The 19,679-nt window shown below is 41.8% G+C and overlaps 1 protein-coding gene across 6 annotated transcripts in view; it reads left to right on the top strand.

Moving 5' to 3' along the window:
* Positions 1-19,679, top strand: part of AMBRA1 (autophagy and beclin 1 regulator 1) — a 175,906-nt gene that overhangs the window by 31,472 nt on the left and 124,755 nt on the right. For 3 of the 6 annotated variants that reach the window (XM_045557939.1, XM_045557938.1, XM_045557937.1), the window contains exons 2-8: positions 2,795-3,048; positions 3,414-3,472; positions 3,991-4,174; positions 4,819-4,991; positions 5,941-6,007; positions 6,575-6,721; positions 6,992-8,028. In XM_045557939.1, coding sequence (XP_045413895.1) covers positions 2,914-3,048; positions 3,414-3,472; positions 3,991-4,174; positions 4,819-4,991; positions 5,941-6,007; positions 6,575-6,721; positions 6,992-8,028 — 1,802 coding nt within the window. In that variant the 5' untranslated portion in view covers positions 2,795-2,913. Of the gene's footprint in view, positions 1-2,794; positions 3,049-3,413; positions 3,473-3,990; positions 4,175-4,818; positions 4,992-5,940; positions 6,008-6,574; positions 8,029-19,679 lie in introns of all 6 variants that reach the window. The other 3 variants (XM_045557935.1, XM_045557934.1, XM_045557940.1) reach the window with 1 other exon arrangement.

The raw sequence follows: 19,679 nt of genomic DNA, 5'->3' as shown, positions 1-19,679 counted from the left end.
ATTTACTCTGCCTCAGTTATTAAGGGAAATTTATTCTTTAGAGAAGAAAGCCAGCTAGCTAATAAATATGGAAATGATAGAATTAGAAAATCAACATTTTCAGTGCTCCCCTGGTTTAAAAAGTATAAGAATCATCAGTGAATGCTAAACCATTAAGTAAAAAATTGAGGAAAAACAGGATATTCACACGGTGCCCAATATTAGCTACAGATTGCTAATTGTAAAGGGGGAGGTGTACCTTTATAAAGAGAGGTCTGGCAGAGTCCGGTGGCTTGCTCCTCTAGTCCTAGCTACTAGGGAGGCTGAGGTGGAAGGATGGGTTGAGCCCAGGAGTTGAAAGCTGCAGTGAGCTATGATCATGCCACTGTGCTCCAGCCTTGGTGACAAAGTGATACCCCTTCTCTTAAAAGAAAAAAGTAGGGGGAAAGGTCTGACTGTTAACATTCTCAACCAAGTGATCATATTTCACCAAATGATCACTGATGGTGGGACAGTCTGAGAATGTGCATTACCCGATGCACTCGATCATGAGGTACTTAGATAGCATCAACTGTGAAGCATTCCCACCAAAACCATTTCAACTAAATATTAATGTAATCAAGATTTTATACCTAACCTACTGTTTATAGGAAATGTAAGGGATAGAGAGGCAAGTTAAATGGCACTATAAGGCAATCAAATAAGTCTAGGATATAAGACAAGTCAACTGTCCTGGTCTTTTTAAAAAGGTACTGTTGTAAATAAATAAATAAACAAAACAAAACTTGGAGGCCATTCTAGAATAGAGGAGACTAAAGGGAGATAAAATCCAAATTTGTTGCTTGAGTCTTGATTGGATTTTGGATTGTTTAAAAAAAAAAAACCCACCAACCATTAAAGACATTTTCTGGACAATTGAAATTCGAATGAGAACTGAGTATTAGATGATAATTGGTATGATAATGGTATTGTGGTTATGAAGCGGAATGTCCTTCTTCCTAGGAGATGCATAATGAAATATGCAGGGTTAATGTCTTGATGCCTGCCAAAAACAATAAGAAACAACCTGTATGTAGCCATATCTCTATCCATGGAGATAGATAGAGCAAATGCTACAATTAATAACATTGTACATACTTATAGATTCTTTTGAAATGCCATTTTATTGGGACACATATTCCATTGTATAGAAGAACCACAATTTATTCTTTAAATGTTGCGCATGTGTATATTTTCTGCTAGTTGACATTTTAGTAGAATTTTGATTTTTTTTTTTTTTTTGAGACAGAGTCTCACTCTATTGCCCAGGCTAGAGTGCCGTGGCATCAGCCTCGCTCACAGCAACCTCAAATTCTTGGGCTTAGGCAATCGTTCTGCCTCAGCCTCCCAAGTAGCTGGTACTACAGGCATGTGCCACCATGCCCGGTTAATTTTTTTCTCCCTATATATTTTTAGCTGTCCAAATCATTTCTTTCTTTCTTTCTTTTTTTTTTTTAATTTTAATTTTTATTTATTTATTTTTTAGACAGAGTCTCTCTTGTCCAGGCTAGAGTGCCGTGTCGTCAGTCTAACTCACAGCAACCTCAAACTCCTGGGCTCAAGCAATCCTCCTGCCTCAGCCTCCCAAGTAGCTGGGACTGCAGGCATGTGCCACCATGCCCGGCTAATTTTTTCTATACATATTTTTGGTTTTCCATATAAGTTCTTTCTATTTTTTTAGTAGAGATGGGGTCTCGCTCTTGCTCAGGCTGGTCTCGAACTCCTGAGCTCAAACAATCCTCCCACCTCGGCCTCCCAGAGTGCTAGGATTATAGGTGTGAGCCACTGCACCCGGCCAGAATTTTAATTTTATGATGAAGTTTTCTGCCTTTTAATTTTGTGATGAAGGCCTTTTGCCTTGTGGTAGATGAGAAAAAGGACCTGATTTTTTTTTTTGAGACAGAGTCTCACTTTGTTACCCGGGCTAGAGTGAGTGCCGTGGCGTCAGCCTAGCTCACAGCAACCTCAAACTCCTGGGCTTAAGCGATCCTACTGCCTCAGCCTCCCGAGTAGCTGAGACTACAGGCATGAGCCACCATGCCCGGCTAATTTTTTTGTATATATATTTTTAGTTGGCCAGATAATTTCTTTCTATTTTTAGTAGAGACGGGGTCTCACTCTTGCTCAGGCTGGTCTCGAACTCCTGACCTCGAGCGATCCACCCGCCTCGGCCTCCCAGAGCTAGGATTACAGGCGTGAGCCACCGCGCCCGGCCCTGATTTTTTTTTTTATTTTCATCTTTTCCCTTCTCTGTTCTTTGAAGTCTCTGGAACTTTAGAGGAGAAGAGAAAAAGAGAGCGAGTATGGTACTCCCAAATAGTCATTATGCACTTGCTTTTAGGTAGGAGATTGAATTGAAGCTGCTGTACATAAGAACTATACCTCAAGTAATACCCTTTTAAAATTGGTTACCTGTCCTTTGGTTTGGAGGCTGCCCAAGGAATAAGAGGGATGCAGTCACTAGGGAAGCATAGAAGGGGAGGGCAAATTTTTAGGTCTTTTTATTAGTAGCAAAAGTGCTTTATGCCTGATAAAAGAATAACAGCAGAATAACTGCTCTAGAGAATGATCTGTTCTTTAGGTATAAGGTTGAGCTATGGAGGATATGAGAGTATAAAATATTTTTGGAAAAAAAATTCTGGGAGAAGGGTCTTTTCTGAGAGTGTCATTAAATAGGAAAAGAATACTTTCCTCTTTGAGCTAGCATTGGATTTGTAATGGGAAGCTTCTCTGGTTTCAGAATAGACAGTCTTTGACATTATTCTCCATTCCTTAGATTTACATGACGACAACTTACCAGGACCTGAATGGCCTCGTTTTAGCTGCTTCAGTGTGTGGAGCTATTACTTGCTCCTTCATTTCCTGGACCTGGTGTGACAGTGGCTACTGAGCGCCATGAAGGTTGTCCCAGAGAAGAATGCGGTCCGGATACTCTGGGGCCGAGAACGGGGCACTCGAGCCATGGGAGCTCAGCGGCTTCTGCAGGAACTGGTGGAAGATAAAACCCGGTGGATGAAATGGGAGGGCAAGGTAAGATAAATGAGTATTTTTGACATAGGATTCGTAGCGATGATGGTAGAATGGGACCTGGGAATGGGTTAATGGCAGAGAATTGGGATGTACTTATCTTGTGTGGGAGAATTGACATATCTGACCTACGGAGTTGGTTATAAATTTGGAAGAATTTATAGGTTAGAAATAGCTTTTTCTTTTAGAGCTAGACATTTTTCCTGAAGGTAATTTCGATTTATCTCTCAATTTGTAGCTTGATCATTGTCTCCAACTTTTAAGCCTGCACTGTGAATACTAATCTGGAATGCTTCATGTGCTTTTGAGATAGGGTGAGCCATAGTTTACAAATAATGTATTTTAACTTTTTTTTTTTGGTCTCCTAGAGAGTAGAACTACCGGATAGTCCACGCTCTACCTTCTTGCTGGCCTTCAGCCCAGACAGGTACCTAGTACTTATCTATAACTTAATCTTAAGATTTGTGATAGCATTGCTTTCTGTATATTTTGCTTAGCTTGATTTTCCAAGTCAGTCCCTAAAGGTTCTTTGAAGTACTGTATGAATAGAGCTTTCGCAGTGTGTCAGAAAGGGAAAAAAGTAGATAAGCAGCAATAACCAGAAAAATAATAGAAATAAGCAAAGGAAACTATGCACATTGAGGAAAGTTTCTCAATAACAATCCTTTGCCTGTGATATTGGCCAACAATGACATGATGGTTTTCCAAGCTGGAAAAAGTATTTTCTGAAGGTGATGTCTGTCATTTGGGGACAGTGTAGAGAAGCCAAAAGCTTTTGAAGATCAGAATATTTCTTTTGTTTGTAGATATGCTGCCTTATGCACAAGGCTTAGTTTCTTTCATGCTGAGTTGGGCACTAGTAACGATTTTCTGTTGTCCAAAGCTGATAAAATTGGTTACCCTCCCATGTGCTTCTGAATTCACTTCTACTCTTGGATTTCCTAGGACTCTCTTGGCCTCTACCCATGTGAATCATAATATCTATATTACGGAGGTGAAGACCGGCAAGTGTGTTCACTCTCTGATAGGACACCGCCGCACTCCATGGTGTGTCACTTTTCATCCTACCATCTCAGGCCTTATTGCTTCCGGCTGCCTAGATGGTGAGGTTAGGATTTGGGATTTACATGTAAGTATTTCCTTAGGTTACCCTTTTCTTTGGTATTCTAAATGCAGAGACTGGCTTACCTCTGGGTTAACTCTGGGAGAAAGCCTAGCTAGGTTCTTAGGACTGACTACCTCTGACTATGTGGTAGTCATTGCCCCCTTAATTGACAGGAAGTCTGGTTCATAGTCTTCCATTCTAAGATGAACACTGTATTTATTCTTCCATCTGCCCATTGTAACATAGTACAGGAGGCTCTAGGATGTGTTCAGGATGGATTTCTATTGTCTTAGAGCAAAGATTGTCCTGTACTCTGATTATGATTGGCAAAGCAAGATGCTTTGTTTCTTGTTGACTGGCTAGTGGGTTGTTCTGCACCATGTTGTGCACCAAGCTTTAGTTTTCGTAGGTTTTAGAAATAGGAACTGTGCATATGCTCATTGCTTGGGGATTGTAAGTGACTTGAAGAATTGAGCTGACGGTAATGTTTTTCTGATAAATTAGTGGCATTGCCAGATCGCTGATTTTCTACATCATTTTACAGAGGACATATTTAAAGTAGGCCGCATAAGTAGTCATTTTGCCTTCAATGGACCTTTCATGAAGTTGACTTCCCAGTCTGCTGGCAACTTGTAACCTGAGAATATTTGGGATTGGTTCATTCATAGGGTGGCAGTGAAAGCTGGTTCACAGATAGCAACAATGCCATTGCCTCCCTGGCTTTCCACCCCACGGCTCAGCTCCTGCTGATTGCCACTGCCAATGAGATCCACTTCTGGGATTGGAGCCGACGGGAGCCCTTTGCTGCAGTGAAGACAGCTAGTGAGATGGAACGGGTCCGGTGAGTACTCTACCCCACCAGCAGTGTCTGACACAGGACTGACATGATAGAGAACATTTACATCTGCTGTCACCTCAGAAGACAGATTGTTTCCCTGCTCATGGCACATTGTTAACCTCCATGGCTCCTCCTACTTTTTAAGCAGCTGGCTAATCAGCTGGGAAGCGATTCATTTTGTTCATTTCAGCTGTCCCTTATTGGCCTTATTGTCTGGTCTCTGTAGCCCCGGGTCATTAGAATCTTTTTTAGGTTCAAAGCTAACTGCGTTTGGGATAGCCCTTCTTTGGGTAAACGTGAGAAGTTTGGATGGTATTTTAGACAGCTTGGTGGGTAATTGCTCATCCTTTGTTGTCTGTGTTAATCACACTGGAACATGGAGATGTAAGCACGTATCAAATCAGCTCATTGATATTTATTTAGCCCTGAAAATCAAAACAAATATTACCTAAATTAAAGTTGATGCATTGTCCTTCTTTGGTCCTCTTGGTATTGCAATTGAATATAGGCTAATTTTCTACTTTCAGCTATGTCACTTGATGCTGGCACTATTCATTGTCACCAGAATCATGCTTCTTGCCAGTGTAGCTGCTGTGTGACAGAAGAACTGAATCTGTGGCAGAATATGGGAGCATTGTATGTTTTACTGGTAGAATGGGCTCTTAGATTTTAGCAAATGTGTGTTTAATGTAGCTGCTTCATGGTTTGGAAATCTAGGTGGTTTTCAAGTGAAATTATTATTTTTGTGATACATATTTCTTTACTTTGGCAAGAAGTATTGAGCCTTATTATTTTAATCTCTTTGAAAGTTTTCAGTCTAGCATGAAGTGGATGTCTGGGTAATCCCACAATTAACAGTACTGATTGCTGTAAATTAGAACACAAGTTTCTTCCTCTCAGTTAACGTAATCCCTTTATGTGTGTCTCTTGTCTGTTTCTTCTATAATTTCAGTCTGGTGAGATTTGATCCACTTGGACACTACTTACTCACAGCAATTGTTAACCCATCTAATCAGCAGGTAAGCTAGTCCAGCAGATCCAGTTCCAGCTAAACTGTGAGTTATTTTCTAAATTAGTGCTCTAATTCTGATTATATTGGATTTTAATTATCAATACCTGTCTTTCTTTCCAGTTAAGATTTAAAACTAGCTTCGGACTGTGTATTCAAAGTTACAGCTATAATCTTGACAGGAGAGTCAATTCTGAAACCATCAAGTGATTGCCTCATTGGAAGTAACCCTTGTCATCAGTAGGCAGTGTTAGATAGCTTGTCACTCATATGCCTCTGGCTGGTTGACATTTTGCTTCCCATCACTGCCTCCATGTCATGAAGATGCCTCTTGTAAGAGAATTGGTTTGCCAGCTGTACTCATTCAGATTTGTTGCTAATTGGAAGGGAATAATTTAATACCATATGATGATTCTGAATCTGAAGCCAGTTCTCAGTGCCTCAGGGGTAGAGAGTTGTTGCCTGTCTATGAATGTTGTTTTCCTTGGATGACTATCACTAGTTTTTCATGATTTACATGGAAATTCTACCTAACTGCTTTGCTCTACCCCCTGCTTCATGCTGGTCCACATTGCAGGGTGATGATGAACCAGAAATCCCCATAGATGGAACAGAATTACCCCACTACCGTCAGCGTGCCCTCCTGCAATCACAGCCAGTTCGCCGGACGCCTCTCCTCCACAATTTCCTGCACATGCTGTCCTCCCGCTCCTCTGGCATCCAGGTGGGAGAGCAAAGCGCAGTGCAAGATTCTGCTACCCCCTCACCCCCACCGCCTCCCCCTCAGCCCTCCACGGAGCGCCCCAGGACTTCCGCTTACATCAGGCTCCGACAGCGGGTCAGTTACCCCACAGCTGAGTGCTGCCAGCACCTTGGGATCCTGTGCCTGTGCAGCCGCTGCTCTGGCACTCGAGTTCCTTCCCTCTTGCCACACCAGGACAGTGTCTCCCCTGCTTCTGCCAGAGCTACTACCCCTTCCTTTTCTTTTGTACAGACCGAGCCCTTCCATCCCCCGGAGCAGGCCTCATCAACGCAGCAGGACCAGGGCCTCCTGAACCGGCCGTCTGCCTTCAGTACAGTCCAGAGCAGCACAGCCGGCAACACGCTCCGCAACCTCAGTCTGGGTCCCACCCGTCGTTCTTTGGGAGGCCCTCTATCTAGCCACCCTTCTAGGTATCACCGAGAAATAGCTCCCGGGCTGACAGGATCCGAGTGGACCCGGACAGTACTCAGTTTGAACTCTCGCTCTGAGGCGGAATCCATGCCCCCACCCAGGACCAGTGCCTCTTCGGTGAGTTTGCTGTCGGTGCTGAGACAGCAGGAAGGTGGCTCTCAGGCATCTGTGTACACTTCAGCCACAGAAGGGAGGGGTTTTCCAGCATCAGGGTTGGCAACTGAGTCAGATGGAGGGAATGGCTCCAGCCAAAACAACTCAGGCAGCATTCGCCATGAGCTTCAATGTGACTTGAGACGCTTCTTTTTGGAGTATGACCGGCTTCAGGAGCTGGATCAGAGCCTGAGTGGGGAAGCTCCCCAGAGCCAACAGGCCCAGGAAATGCTCAACAATAACATTGAATCTGAAAGGCCAGGCCCTTCCCACCAGCCTACCCCACACAGCAGTGAGAACAACTCCAATCTGTCCCGTGGGCACCTGAATCGCTGCCGTGCTTGTCACAATCTCCTGACCTTCAACAACGATACCTTGCGCTGGGAAAGAACCACACCTAACTACTCCTCTGGTGAGGCTAGCTCCTCCTGGCAGGTCCCTAGTACCTTTGAGGGTGTGCCATCGAGCGGCAGTCAGTTGCCACCTCTCGAGCGGACTGAGGGCCAAACGCCCAGCTCCAGCAGGCTGGAGTTGAGCAGCTCTGCTAGCCCACAGGAGGAGAGGACTGTGGGGGTGGCCTTTAACCAAGACACAGGCCACTGGGAAAGAGTTTACACCCAGTCCAGCAGATCTGGAACTGTATCACAGGAGGCCTTACATCAGGATATGCCTGAGGAAAGCTCTGAGGAAGATTCACTCAGGAGGTAAGCAGTTGCTTTCCTATCTTCTCCTGCGTCCTTTGCTTTTCTCCTTATATCTCTTCCGTTGGTCCTATAGATACTATGGCTGTATCTGGAGTATCTGGGACCCACTCATCTGGTTCTGATCTCCCCATTGCATTTTCTTGGAAAATCTTGCTCTGGTGGCAGAGATAGGCTAGGGCTAGCAGTATGAGTCAGTTGGTTGTGCCAGCTCTATTTCTGGCTAAGCCTAAGGCTCTGGCTTTAGCCTTGAAAGGACAACGTAGATAGGTTAGAGAGGCATGAGGAAATAGAACCATTAACTTTCTCTGTCCTGCATTTTGACCTTTTTGAAGGATTGTATGTGCAGGGCAAGTTACTGTGAGACAAGAAAATGTCCCAGAGTGCCTAGGAATAAGAGAACCCTGCTTGGTACAGATTATTATGTTGACTGCTGATTGTGTTACTCATTTGGGCAACTGTATTCACCTTTTAATCCTTATCTTTTGGAACACTGCAGCTTGGACCCCCCCCCAATATATATGTATGTATGTTAAGGAAAGTTCCAAGTATTTTGTTTTAGAGATATATGTTGTTTCTGGACAGCACATTAGTTGCTCAGTAAAGATTCTTTGAATGGCCTTCCAGATGGACATTCACCTTGGGGTTGGGAAGAAGAATTATTTATGGAAGGAAGGCCTCTCCATACTCGGATTGGCATCCCAGCCAACTCTTTCGTGGAAGAAACAGAGTGGGTGTAGTTGATCGCCCACCACATGTTCCATGTATGGCTATGTGTGCATCTATCTTGATTTATTAGGGACTTCTTTCTGTAATTTTGTAAAGGTCAAATCTAGCGTAATCACCAACTCCCGGAATATGCCTGTGGATCCAAACAGCATATTGCTCTGCATTACCATTCTCTGTTGAAGCAACTGAAATTTCTCTGACATAAGCTTCTAACAAGGGTAGGAATATGGATTGTGCACATAATGTACTACTTATTTTGGGAGGATGCTTTAGACAGTCACTCAGTCAATAATTGTTAGTTGAATGGTTACAGTTTTTTCAGCACTGTGCTAGGCACTAATGGAGAATACAAAAGAAGTGTCTCTGCCCACTGGAGTATACAATATTAGTGTTGAGGCAAGACTGACATACATGAAGTTTTTCAAAAGTATAGATGATCAAATACTTCTTTGTATGGTACAGGGATTTAATGTAGTCTAATTTCAAAGAAAGGGAAATGTCATCAAGGAAGGGTATACAAAATCAAGTCTTTTTATTGCAGAGGAATAAAACATAGTAAGGGAGGAAAGGTATGGGGTATGTAGGGTAGTAGGCAGTTACTAGGAGCTAGGGATGGGGAATAGAGGGACACTTGGCTGAATGTGAAAGGTAGATAAAGTAGAGAGGTTGTTAATATGTCCATGTGTTTGAGACCAATTCTGGATTAACAGCTCCTAAATTCCTGGTTTTGGAATATCTTGTCTCACTTAATGGCCCACGTCAGGAACCTGGGACTCTGTTCTTCCTCTTTGTCAAGAGAGGCGAAAAGGCAACCAGCACAGTGCCTGACATGTAAGAGGTGCTTAAGAAGTTTATTAAAGGTAGCCATAAAAGGACTGACTTCAATTACTGCTCTAAGAATCCTAGCACTTCCTGTTTCTGTAGTGCCAGTAGGCTTCTGGTCAGCTTTTGTCCACCCTGCTCTAGCAGTTCCTCTTCATCTGCTATTCTTCTGAGAAAATAGCTGAGTGGTTTAAAAATAAACTCTACTGTTTGATGGTAGAGATACCAGTTACTAAGGGCCTACTATGTATTAGGTACTGTGTTATTGCTTTGACATAATCATTTCTAATTTCCACAACTCTGTGCAAGGCAGGTATTAAATTTCCCATCTTATAGTTGAGGAAAGTGAGGCTCAGAGAAGTCAGAGTTTCTCACTAAAGGTCACGTAGTAGGTCTGAAGATTTGAACTCTCATCTACATGACTAAAGATTTGTCCAAGCTGCCCTTAATGGTATATTCCTTAATATAACTTCATTTTTAAGTGAACCATTCTTATTTATTTTTCCTTTCTTTTAACTTTTTGTTATGGAAATCTTTAAACATATATAAAAATGAAGAGAAAAATATAATAAATGAACTCCCATAAACCTATTACCTGACTTCAGAAATTATCAGTGCTTGGCCAGCTGTCTTTCATCTGTATCCCACATCCATTCCCCCAACCTAGACATCTAATAATTTTGTCTGTAAATACTCTCACTATGTTTCTCTAGAGCAATGCTGCCCAATAAACTTTTCTACACTGATGGAAATGTTCAATATCTATGCTATCCCGTATGGTAGACATTAGCCACATGTGGCTTTTGAGCACTTGAAATGCTGCCAGTATGATCTGAGGAACTAAATTTATAATTTTAATTAATTTCAATGTAAATAGCTACATGTGATTAGTGGCTACCACATTGTACACCTAAAATATTAATAATCACTTCTTAATAATATAGGCCATTTAAAATCTGGAAACTATTAAGGATCTAACAAAAATTTTTGTTTAGGCCGGGCGCAGTGGCTCATGCCTGTAATCCTAGCACTCTGGGAAGCTGAGGCGGGCGGATTGTTTGAGCTCAGGAGTTTGAGAACAGCCTAAGCAAGAGCGAGACCCCGTCTCTACTAAAAATAGAAAGAAATTATATGGACAGCTAAAAATATATAGAGAAAAATTAGCCGGGCATGGTGGCGCATGCCTGTAGTCCCAGCTACTCGGGAGGCTGAGGCAGAAGGATTGCTTGAGCCCAGGAGTTTGAGGTTGCTGTGAGCTAGGCTGATGCCACGGCACTCTAGCGCGGGCAACAGAGTGAGACTCTGTCTCAAAAATAAAATAAAAAGATTTTTTTTAGAGACAAGGTCTCACTCTGTTGCCCAGGCTGGAATACAGTGACCCAATCCCAGCTCACTGCAACCTTGAACTCCTGGGCTCAAGAGATCCTCCTTCCTCAGCTTCCCGAGTAGCTGGGACTACAGGGTACAGCACCACACCTAGCTAATTTTTGAGAAATATTTTGTAGAGACAGGGTCTCACTATGCTGTTTAGGTTGGTCTTGAATGTCTGCCCCCAAGTGATCCTCCTGCCTCGGCTTCTCAAAAGTGCTGGGATTACAGGGATGAACCACTGTGCCCAGCCTTGGAGTCACTTTTTAAATGAGCTAGGATATGGGATACCGTGAGGTATCTCAGAAATGAGATATATTGTAAAACATTCTAAGTGCACACACGTTATATAAGGGCCAGTACTTCCTCATGAATTGAGTGGCTGCATTCTGGTTATCAGTCACTAATGCAAACAGTTGCTAATCAGCATCTTCTATACCTGCTAAAGGATCTGTTAGCCTCTAGCTGATGAGCCAGCCATTGCTTCTAGTTCTCCAGCAGGTGTCACTGTTGGGCTGCTGCTGCTGTTAGGGAAAGAAGGCATGGAAGAAAAGGTCTCCCTACTGTTTGTATATGAGGTTGGATCTTATAACAGAGTCTGTTTTTGTAGGTGACTGTTCTTAAGTGAGTGGAGTTCACAAAAAGTGATTGTATTTGAAGGTAGAGGGTTTTGTTCTTTGACTTTGTAGCAGGAGATAGGCTAAGGAGGGATGTTTTGATCCTTGGTGCTACTGGGATAATAAATAGTGTCTGCAAATAGTGATAGTATTAATAAGCACCCAGTATATATTTCAGTATAGCTCTATGCTGCTCAGTGGTAATAACCAGTACACCTTTTGTCTCTGGGCAGTGGAGGGCAGGTCCTTGCTTCACTACAAGAAGCTGCTTTTCTCCTGTAGGCTTCAGGAAAAGATCAGGGTATTGTGACTCCCTGCAGTAGGAGTCCCTTGGCCTGTAAAGACTGGTATTAGGAAAAGGAAAATTGTTTAAATGGTATATTAAAACTGGAGGGAACCCAGAGCTTATTTAGTACAGTGTTTCTCTTTCCTTTTTTTTTTTTTTTTTTTTTTTGAGTCAGAGTCTCACTCTGTCACCTTGGCTAGAGTACAGTGGTGTTATCACAGCTCACTGCAACCTCAAACTCCTGGGCTCAAGTGATCCTCCTGCCTCAGCCACCTGAGTAGCTGGGACAAGTGTGTGACCACACCAAGGCTGATCTTGAACTCTGGAGCTCAAGCAATCCTTCTACCTCAGACTCCCAGAGTCCTAAGATTACAGGCATGAGCCACTGGGCTTGGCCCCATCTCTTTTTTTTAATAGATGAGAAAACAGATGCAGAGAGAGGAAATGGCTTTTTAATGAGGGCTTGCAAGCAAAGGTGGGATTCGAACCCCTGCGTCCTGAAGAGGGCACTCTTTCCTCCACATCATTTGAAATTAGTGTTTTCGTACAGTGTTGTTTTTCCCCATCAAAACCTCTGTTGCTCATGTAGATCATTGCCTGAGGGGGCTCTTCAGTCAGCTCTCATTGTCTGAAATTGGAGGACTGATAGATAATTTGTTATTACTGTTTTTGGGTAGAATTGTAACCAACACAATGTTTCTAGGAGAAACACTGTTATAGTTACTTGCCCATAGAACTGTATTGATTAGTCCTAAAAAAGTGATCCCCAGTTAGAAATGTTCACTGTTAAATTCCAAAAACTGAGAGATCAAAATTGGTCTAAATCTCCCCCTAGAAACACAAAATTGTTTCTGCACTCTGTCTCCAGATAGGTAACAAAGCCGTGGGTCTGGAGTATTTAATAGGATTGAGTATGTTCTGAGACCTGAAGTCTTTTGGTGTTTACTTTCTCCTTGTGATAGATGAAGACTGGGGAAGTACATGGACGGCCGTAGCATAAAATTTGGCTCAGAACATCAGAGGTTAGAGTTAGAAGTCCTCATTGGATTTCTAAGTTTCTTAGACTTCTGTGAGGGAATTGTTTTGAAGTTTGGAACAGTCTGAAGCCTCTTGAGGTTTCGTGGGCCACCAAACTTAGTTGATTCCTTAGCTCCAGTCACATGGGGATTCTCTAGGAAGCCCTCAACCCAAACATCATTCATTGGTGGAGAGAAATAAATGGTTATGTCTGCAGAGCATAGGTCCATAAGAAGGAGAAGGTAACCTCAAAATTAGGAAAGTACCACTATTCTCAGCCTCACTATTATAGAGAGGGGTCCAACTTTATTAGTTTTTCTGTGCTGGGTCTAAAGAGTTTATATTTCTAAAATCCTTCTCAGTTTCTTTGGGTGGGGAGTATACTCATTATTATTCAAAACATAGCACAGCTGTCACCTTTTCTTTAGGAAAGATTCCCTAGCTGCCCCAAATAATCACTTTCTCTTCTTTGCTGTGCATGTACCAAATAGTTCTAATATTGCACCCATGACAGAAAATTATTTGTATTACTTAATGAATAAGTGGAATTGAAATTATATTCCCTATGATTTAGTATGCAATACAAGTCCTACTTGGCCTTTTTAATAAAAAAGATAAAAAGACTAATTATGGTACCACATCATTTAGTCGAACAGAGAGTTTGGTTCAATAATTGTTGAATAAATGAAGTGGCATTATCTAGAGTTGTACATGGAAGACACACCTTCTATTACTGGAGCTTGGGTGATCTATAATTTGTTCCTCTGATGTTTCATTGTTGTGCCATCTTCCTAACTTGTGAATTGGTTGTCCTGAAGCCTGTAATAATAAGTCTATTGCACCTGGCCACCTGTCCCTCATATTGACTCTACATTGATGACTCAGGGCCTGCACCTTCCCCGATAGCTCTGACATCGTACACAGCTTACTCCTGAGACCATTTTGTTGGTCTTTGGCTTGGTGTCTCAGTAATATTATCTCTGCCAGTCAATGCTGTTCATATTATTTTCTCCTTAAAGATTCTTCTGCGGTCTCAGCAAAGGTATACTTGGTCTTGATATAGACCAAATTAGATGTGGATAATCAAAATTAAGTGTGAAGATTCTGTTTCCCACTGGTGTTTTATTTTTCTTTTAGTTTCTGTGGAAGGCTTTCACTAAATTTGCTTAGACGTAGGATATTTAGGGTTTGAGAAAGTGTGTGCTGCCATCATTTTTTGTTTTGGGATCCAAGCATTATTAGAATGAATCTTTTTTAGTTTTGTGATGATTGAAGTTTCATTTTTTCTTGTGGGTGTCAGAATCCGTATATTAAGAGAAAGCTTTTGGTTGGATGCAGTAGCTTATGCCTGTAATCCTAGCACTCTGGGAGGCCGAGGCAGGAGGATCACTTGAGGCCAGGAGTTCGAGATCAGCCTGAGCAACATAGTGAGACCCTATCTCTACAAAAAATAGAAAAATTAATTAGGCATGGTGGTACATGCCTATAGTCCCAGCTACTTGGGGGATTGAGGCAGGAGGATCCCTTGAGCCCAGAAATTTGAGGTTGCAAGTGAGCTGTAATGATGCCATTGCGTTCTAGCCTGGGCAACAGAGCCGAGACCCTGTCTCAAAAAAAGAAAAAAGAGAGGAAGTTTTGCTGTACCTGTAATTATGTAGGATGTGAATAATTGCTCCTGAAAAAAGTGATAGAAAAAACTGGTTGTCTTTGGTATTCAAGATATAATAAACCCTTCCTAACTTCTGAGTTCTTCTTACTCAGAAGTTTGGCATTTAAGAACAAAGAATAAGGAAGAATCCTCAACCAAGAGAATTTCATTTGTAGTAGGGGCAAATCATGACTTGTTCTTTCTAGGAAAAGAGAGGAACAGATATTGGGAAATCCAAAAGGAGACAAAGCCTATGGTGGAATTAAGCAACTTAGTTTAAGAGAGGCAAGGTAAGAGAGGCTGGGGATAGGTAAACCTAGGCCTTAGAAGAGGAAGCTCAGGAGTATGCATAATGGCTACCCCAGGTTTGAGTTTGGCTTTTATTATAACCCTGAGGGTTGGGCTTGTAAAATAATTACTCTGTGATTTATCCATCCATCTATCCATCCATACATTCATTCGTTCCATTAATATATATTTACTAAACACCTACTGTGTACCTGGTACTATTTAAGTGCCAGTGACAAGTTCCTTATTCTAATGGGAGAAAGATAATAAACAAATGAATAAAATACCTAGTATACCAGATGGTGACAGGTTCTATAGAGAAAAAGAGAAATGTCTAAAAAATGTTGGAGATGCTGGGATGAAAGTTTGCAGTTTGGGTCATCAGAGGAAGTTTGATAAGGTGATATTGGAGCAGAGACCTCAAGGAAATGGAGGAACAACCCTGTCAACAGTGGGGCAAGGTCATTCCAGACAGAGAGAAGAGCAAATGTAAAATCCCTGAGATGCTTGGCATAGTCAGCCAGTGTAGCATGGAGTACAGCAAGGGATGGAGTGGTAGAAGATCAAGTTGGAGAGATGATGGGGACAAGACTATACAGGGTCTTCTAAGCCATTAAGGGATTTGACCTCTTCTCTGAGTGATTTGGGAAGCCATCAAAAGAAGAATAGCATTATCTTATATTTTAAAAGAATCACTCTGACTTCTAGTTGAGAATAGCCTGAGGAGACTTTATAAGTAGGGTAAATTCAAGTTAGGCCAACGCCATACGCTTTTAGATTAATTTTTGTCTTGAGACTATGGTGAAAACCAGAAAGGAGAAGTCACTGACTGTGGTAATAAGAAAGGCCTTAAATGTTTGGATGAAGAGCTGATGAATGGGTGAATGAATGCATTAATGAATGGATCCTTTTAGCAGGCAAGTTGCCTGCAACAACGCCCCTCTGTTCTTCCTCAACCCCCAATATGAAGATGTGTTATTCAAACTATGTGGACAGAGATCCTGAAAAATTTATAGTAAACAAGGGATCATAAATGGAAGTGAAATGCCTGCTTTTTGCTGCTTACAAAACTATTATAAATTCATTTGTTAAAAATCAAACATTACAGAAATGTGTGATTATAGAAAATGAATGTCCTCTGCAGAGCCACTGTTCAGAGATAACGAGTGTTAACAATTTGTGTGTGTGTTAACTCCAGAATTTTTTCTATACAAACGCAAACAACATTTTCCCCCTTGGTTTGTAAAAATGGGATCATACCAAATCTACTGTTCTGCCATTTACTTATTTCACTTACCTTGTTATCATGTGCATCTTTCCATGTTGATATTCTTTTTTACAGTGGCACAGTATTCCAACAATTGGATGTACCACAATTAATTTAATCAGTCCTCTGTGGGTAGAATTTGGATTGTTTTTGCTTTTCTGTTTCACAATGCTACAGCATCGCTGCATACTTGTGCAAGTGTTTCTAGAGGATAAATTTCTAGAAGTGGAATTGCTAGGGCCGAAGAGTATGAGCATTATTAATGGTAAATGAAAATTAATAGTACTCATTATTAGTAATTTAAGATGTGTAAAATATTTCCTATTTCTTGTTTTATTTTACTGAACATTATTTCATAGATTTCATAATTTCATAGATTGGGACTCCTAAACCTGTTTTTTCCCCCATAGGGTCTTAAGTTTCTTAGTAGTAAATTTTCCTACCACTAGGTTTTCTGGAACCTCCTCCTCAAGATTGAGAAAGACTTCTGTTTTATTAATTCTAAATATCTACCACCTTGAGGTGTTAGTGTATGCTTCTTCTCCAACACCCTTGTATGAAGAAAACATAGACTTGTTTCATCACTGACATTCACTTACTGGGTTTGGTCCACTTAGTCTTCTGTGTCTTGTTAAATGATTGGGAGAATCCAGCCATCTTTTTCCTCATCAAAAGGCAGTAACACTTAGATATGTAACTTATTTGTCATCAGGGGTGGTTAGGTAACCCGTTTCTCTCTGGCAATATGGGAGTGAGTATAGGATGGAGGAGAGGTACCATTGCTGTTAATATTTCTCATTTTTGCAGCTCACCTGCTCAGTTAGATTTGTACCTTTTTGAATTCTGAGTGTGATGCTTGCTCTACTCTCTATGTCAGAAGTTGGCAAACTTTTTTCTGTAAAGGGCAAGATATTAAATATATTAGGTATTGAAGCCCATACTGTCTGTGTTGCAACAACTCAACTTTGCTGTTACAGCTTGAAAGCAGCCATAGACAATATGTAAATGAATGAGCGAGTCTGTCTTCCAATAAAACTTTATTTATGGAAACAAAGTTGATTTTCATATAATTTTCACGTGCCATAAACATTTTTTCTATTGGTGTTTTTCGACTATTTAAAAATATAAAGACTATTCTTAGCTAGTGGGCTGTACAGAAACAGGCAATGTGCCAGATTTGGCCTGCAGGCTGTAGTTTGCCAATCGCTGTTTTCTATGAACGTGATTTGGAAAAGAATCAAATGCTAGTGTAATAGAAGGCATTATGACTATGAGGGCCCATAAGAAGCGGGTAGGGAACTCCTGGACTTGTTCTTGTTCCCTTTCTGTGCTTTGTACTAGATGCCCTAGTTATTGGCTCTTAAGGGATTCTTTGGTGGTTGAGAGCAGGCATAAGTGCATAAAGAGTTTCCTGCATTATCTGCCCTGAAGCAAGGTTCTCCAGCCTCACTTTATGTCTGTCTTGGGAATTGCGTGCAAGTGCAGAGGCTTCCCTCGGTTGGGAGGGCGTGAGCCTCCAGGTCCTGAAAGCAGTATTCTTGGCAGGCAGCCCTTCCTCCAGTGCAGGTCAAATTAGTACCTGTTAGGCTGATCTAAATTATTTCTCATCCCTCTTTCTGGGGCTGAATGGTGTAGAGGGTGCTATGTGCTTTGTATACACCCTGAAACATGAAAAGATGTAATCGTTTCAGTCAGCTCAGGGTGTTGGAGCATTCAGGGGACTACAGTGAAATCTATATATGTGCTGCAAATACATTGGGAACGATTTCCCTTGTACTCATCCTTCCCCCTTCAGATCCTGTTCTCTACTGTATCTGTTCAGAGTCGTGATCTAAAGGGTGCGTTGGAGGTTTTCTCAAGACAATAACACCAGGTGTATGGGGTTCTGTTTGCATAATATATTTTGCTTATTATAATCAGTCCCGGCCCATTAGAACTGTGCAGGTAGCTTCCCCTTTTCCTGGATTTCTTTTCTTTCTTTTTTTTGAGACAGAGTCTCACTCAGTTGCCCGGGCTAGAGTGCCATGGCGTCTGCCTAGCTCACAGCAACCTCAAACTCCTGGGCTCAAGCGATCCTACTGCCTCAGCCTCCCGAGTAGCTGGGACTATAGGCATGCGCCACCATGCCTGGCTAATTTTTTCTATATATATTTGTAGTTGTCCAGCTAATTTCTTTCTATTTTTTTTAGTAGAGACGGGGTCTGGCTCTTGCTCAGGGTGGTCTTGTACTCCTGAGCTAAAACGATCCGCCCACCTCGGCCTCCCAGAGTGCTAGGATTACAGGCGTGAACCACTGCGCCCAGCCTGGATTTCTTACATATTTATTGGGGTGTGCTAGAAGCAAAATACAGTACATCTTACTTCTGTTCCTTCTTAGAAACACTCCTGACAACATGTTTGTGTGAGCAAATTTTTCTTTTATGGGTGGACCTGAGATTGTAAAATGGTCCTTAGGTATATTTGGCCCTCAAAATGTTTCTAAAAATTTCAGTTTTTTTCCCCTACAAAAATCCACATGGCTGGATTCTATTGAAAAAATTTAAATATCTGGCAACACTGGCTCACATTCCCACGTAATAACAATCAGCAGGAGTTGACTAGAATGACAGCCCCTTTAATCAAGGCATGGACTTTCTTAATGTCTTCATCTACACTATGCTGGCATCATGTTTCCTATTTAAATCTGATTTTGTGTACATGACCATTGCATTAGCTCAAAGAACGTTTTGATGGTTAGATGTAGGTTTTGTTCTAAGTGCCCTACCACTTGGCTCCACTGGAGGAGGCACTGGACATTGCAGTCCCCTCTCTTCCACCCCACCCATCCTGCCTAATTCACCCACAGGGGCTCTGCTGCCTGCAATAAGGCTGACATGCTGACAGCCCCCTCACCTGAGAAGCTGCCTGATTTTTTTAATAGGAACAATTAGCAAACTCCTCCTCTGTTTCCAAAGGGGGAAAGTGGAGGTTACAAGCTTATTTCCTGGATGGGGCTCATTTTAGTGAGCAGATCTCTGTTAAGTGAGGTTATGCAGTATGAGAGCAACCTTCTTATGGACTGTGTAAAATCTTAAGAGAAGAATGCCTGCACCTCTCCCTGTGAGCAGAGCACCTTGGACAGAGATGTGAGTTCCAGTGAAAAGGCTGCATGACTTGGGTGTCACCTGCCAGGAAAGTAAAATCAAGTTAGAGCAGGAGTAGACAATTATAATAATAAAGGAATCAAAGGCTGAAAGTATGATCTTGTCATATAAAGAGAATTGCAGCTTGTTAACTTGTGCCCCTTTCCTTTGCTGTATCAGGGGGTATGTATAAATGTTTTTTCCTCTTCTACTTTTTTCCCTCCCCTACACATGTTCACATAGGTATCCCAGCTTCTATTGTCTCTATCGCCCTGCTGTCCCTTGGATCATTTCACCTCAGCAAGGTGGCATTTATCTTTTCCTTTTTTTGTTCTGTTGGCAGATGTAACTCACCAATCCTTACTTCTTTCGACTAGTCAGGTGCAATAGTGAGAGGGGAAAGTAGAACAAGGAGTTCAATCTGTAACTGACTGGGAACAATCAATTGAAATAACTCACTACCTTCACACCAGCCAACCTTTTTTTTTTT

The sequence above is a fragment of the Lemur catta genome, chromosome 7, assembly GCF_020740605.2.
Source record: "Lemur catta isolate mLemCat1 chromosome 7, mLemCat1.pri, whole genome shotgun sequence".
NCBI lineage: Eukaryota > Metazoa > Chordata > Mammalia > Primates > Lemuridae > Lemur > Lemur catta.
This window is presented reverse-complemented; position numbering and strand designations above follow the sequence as displayed.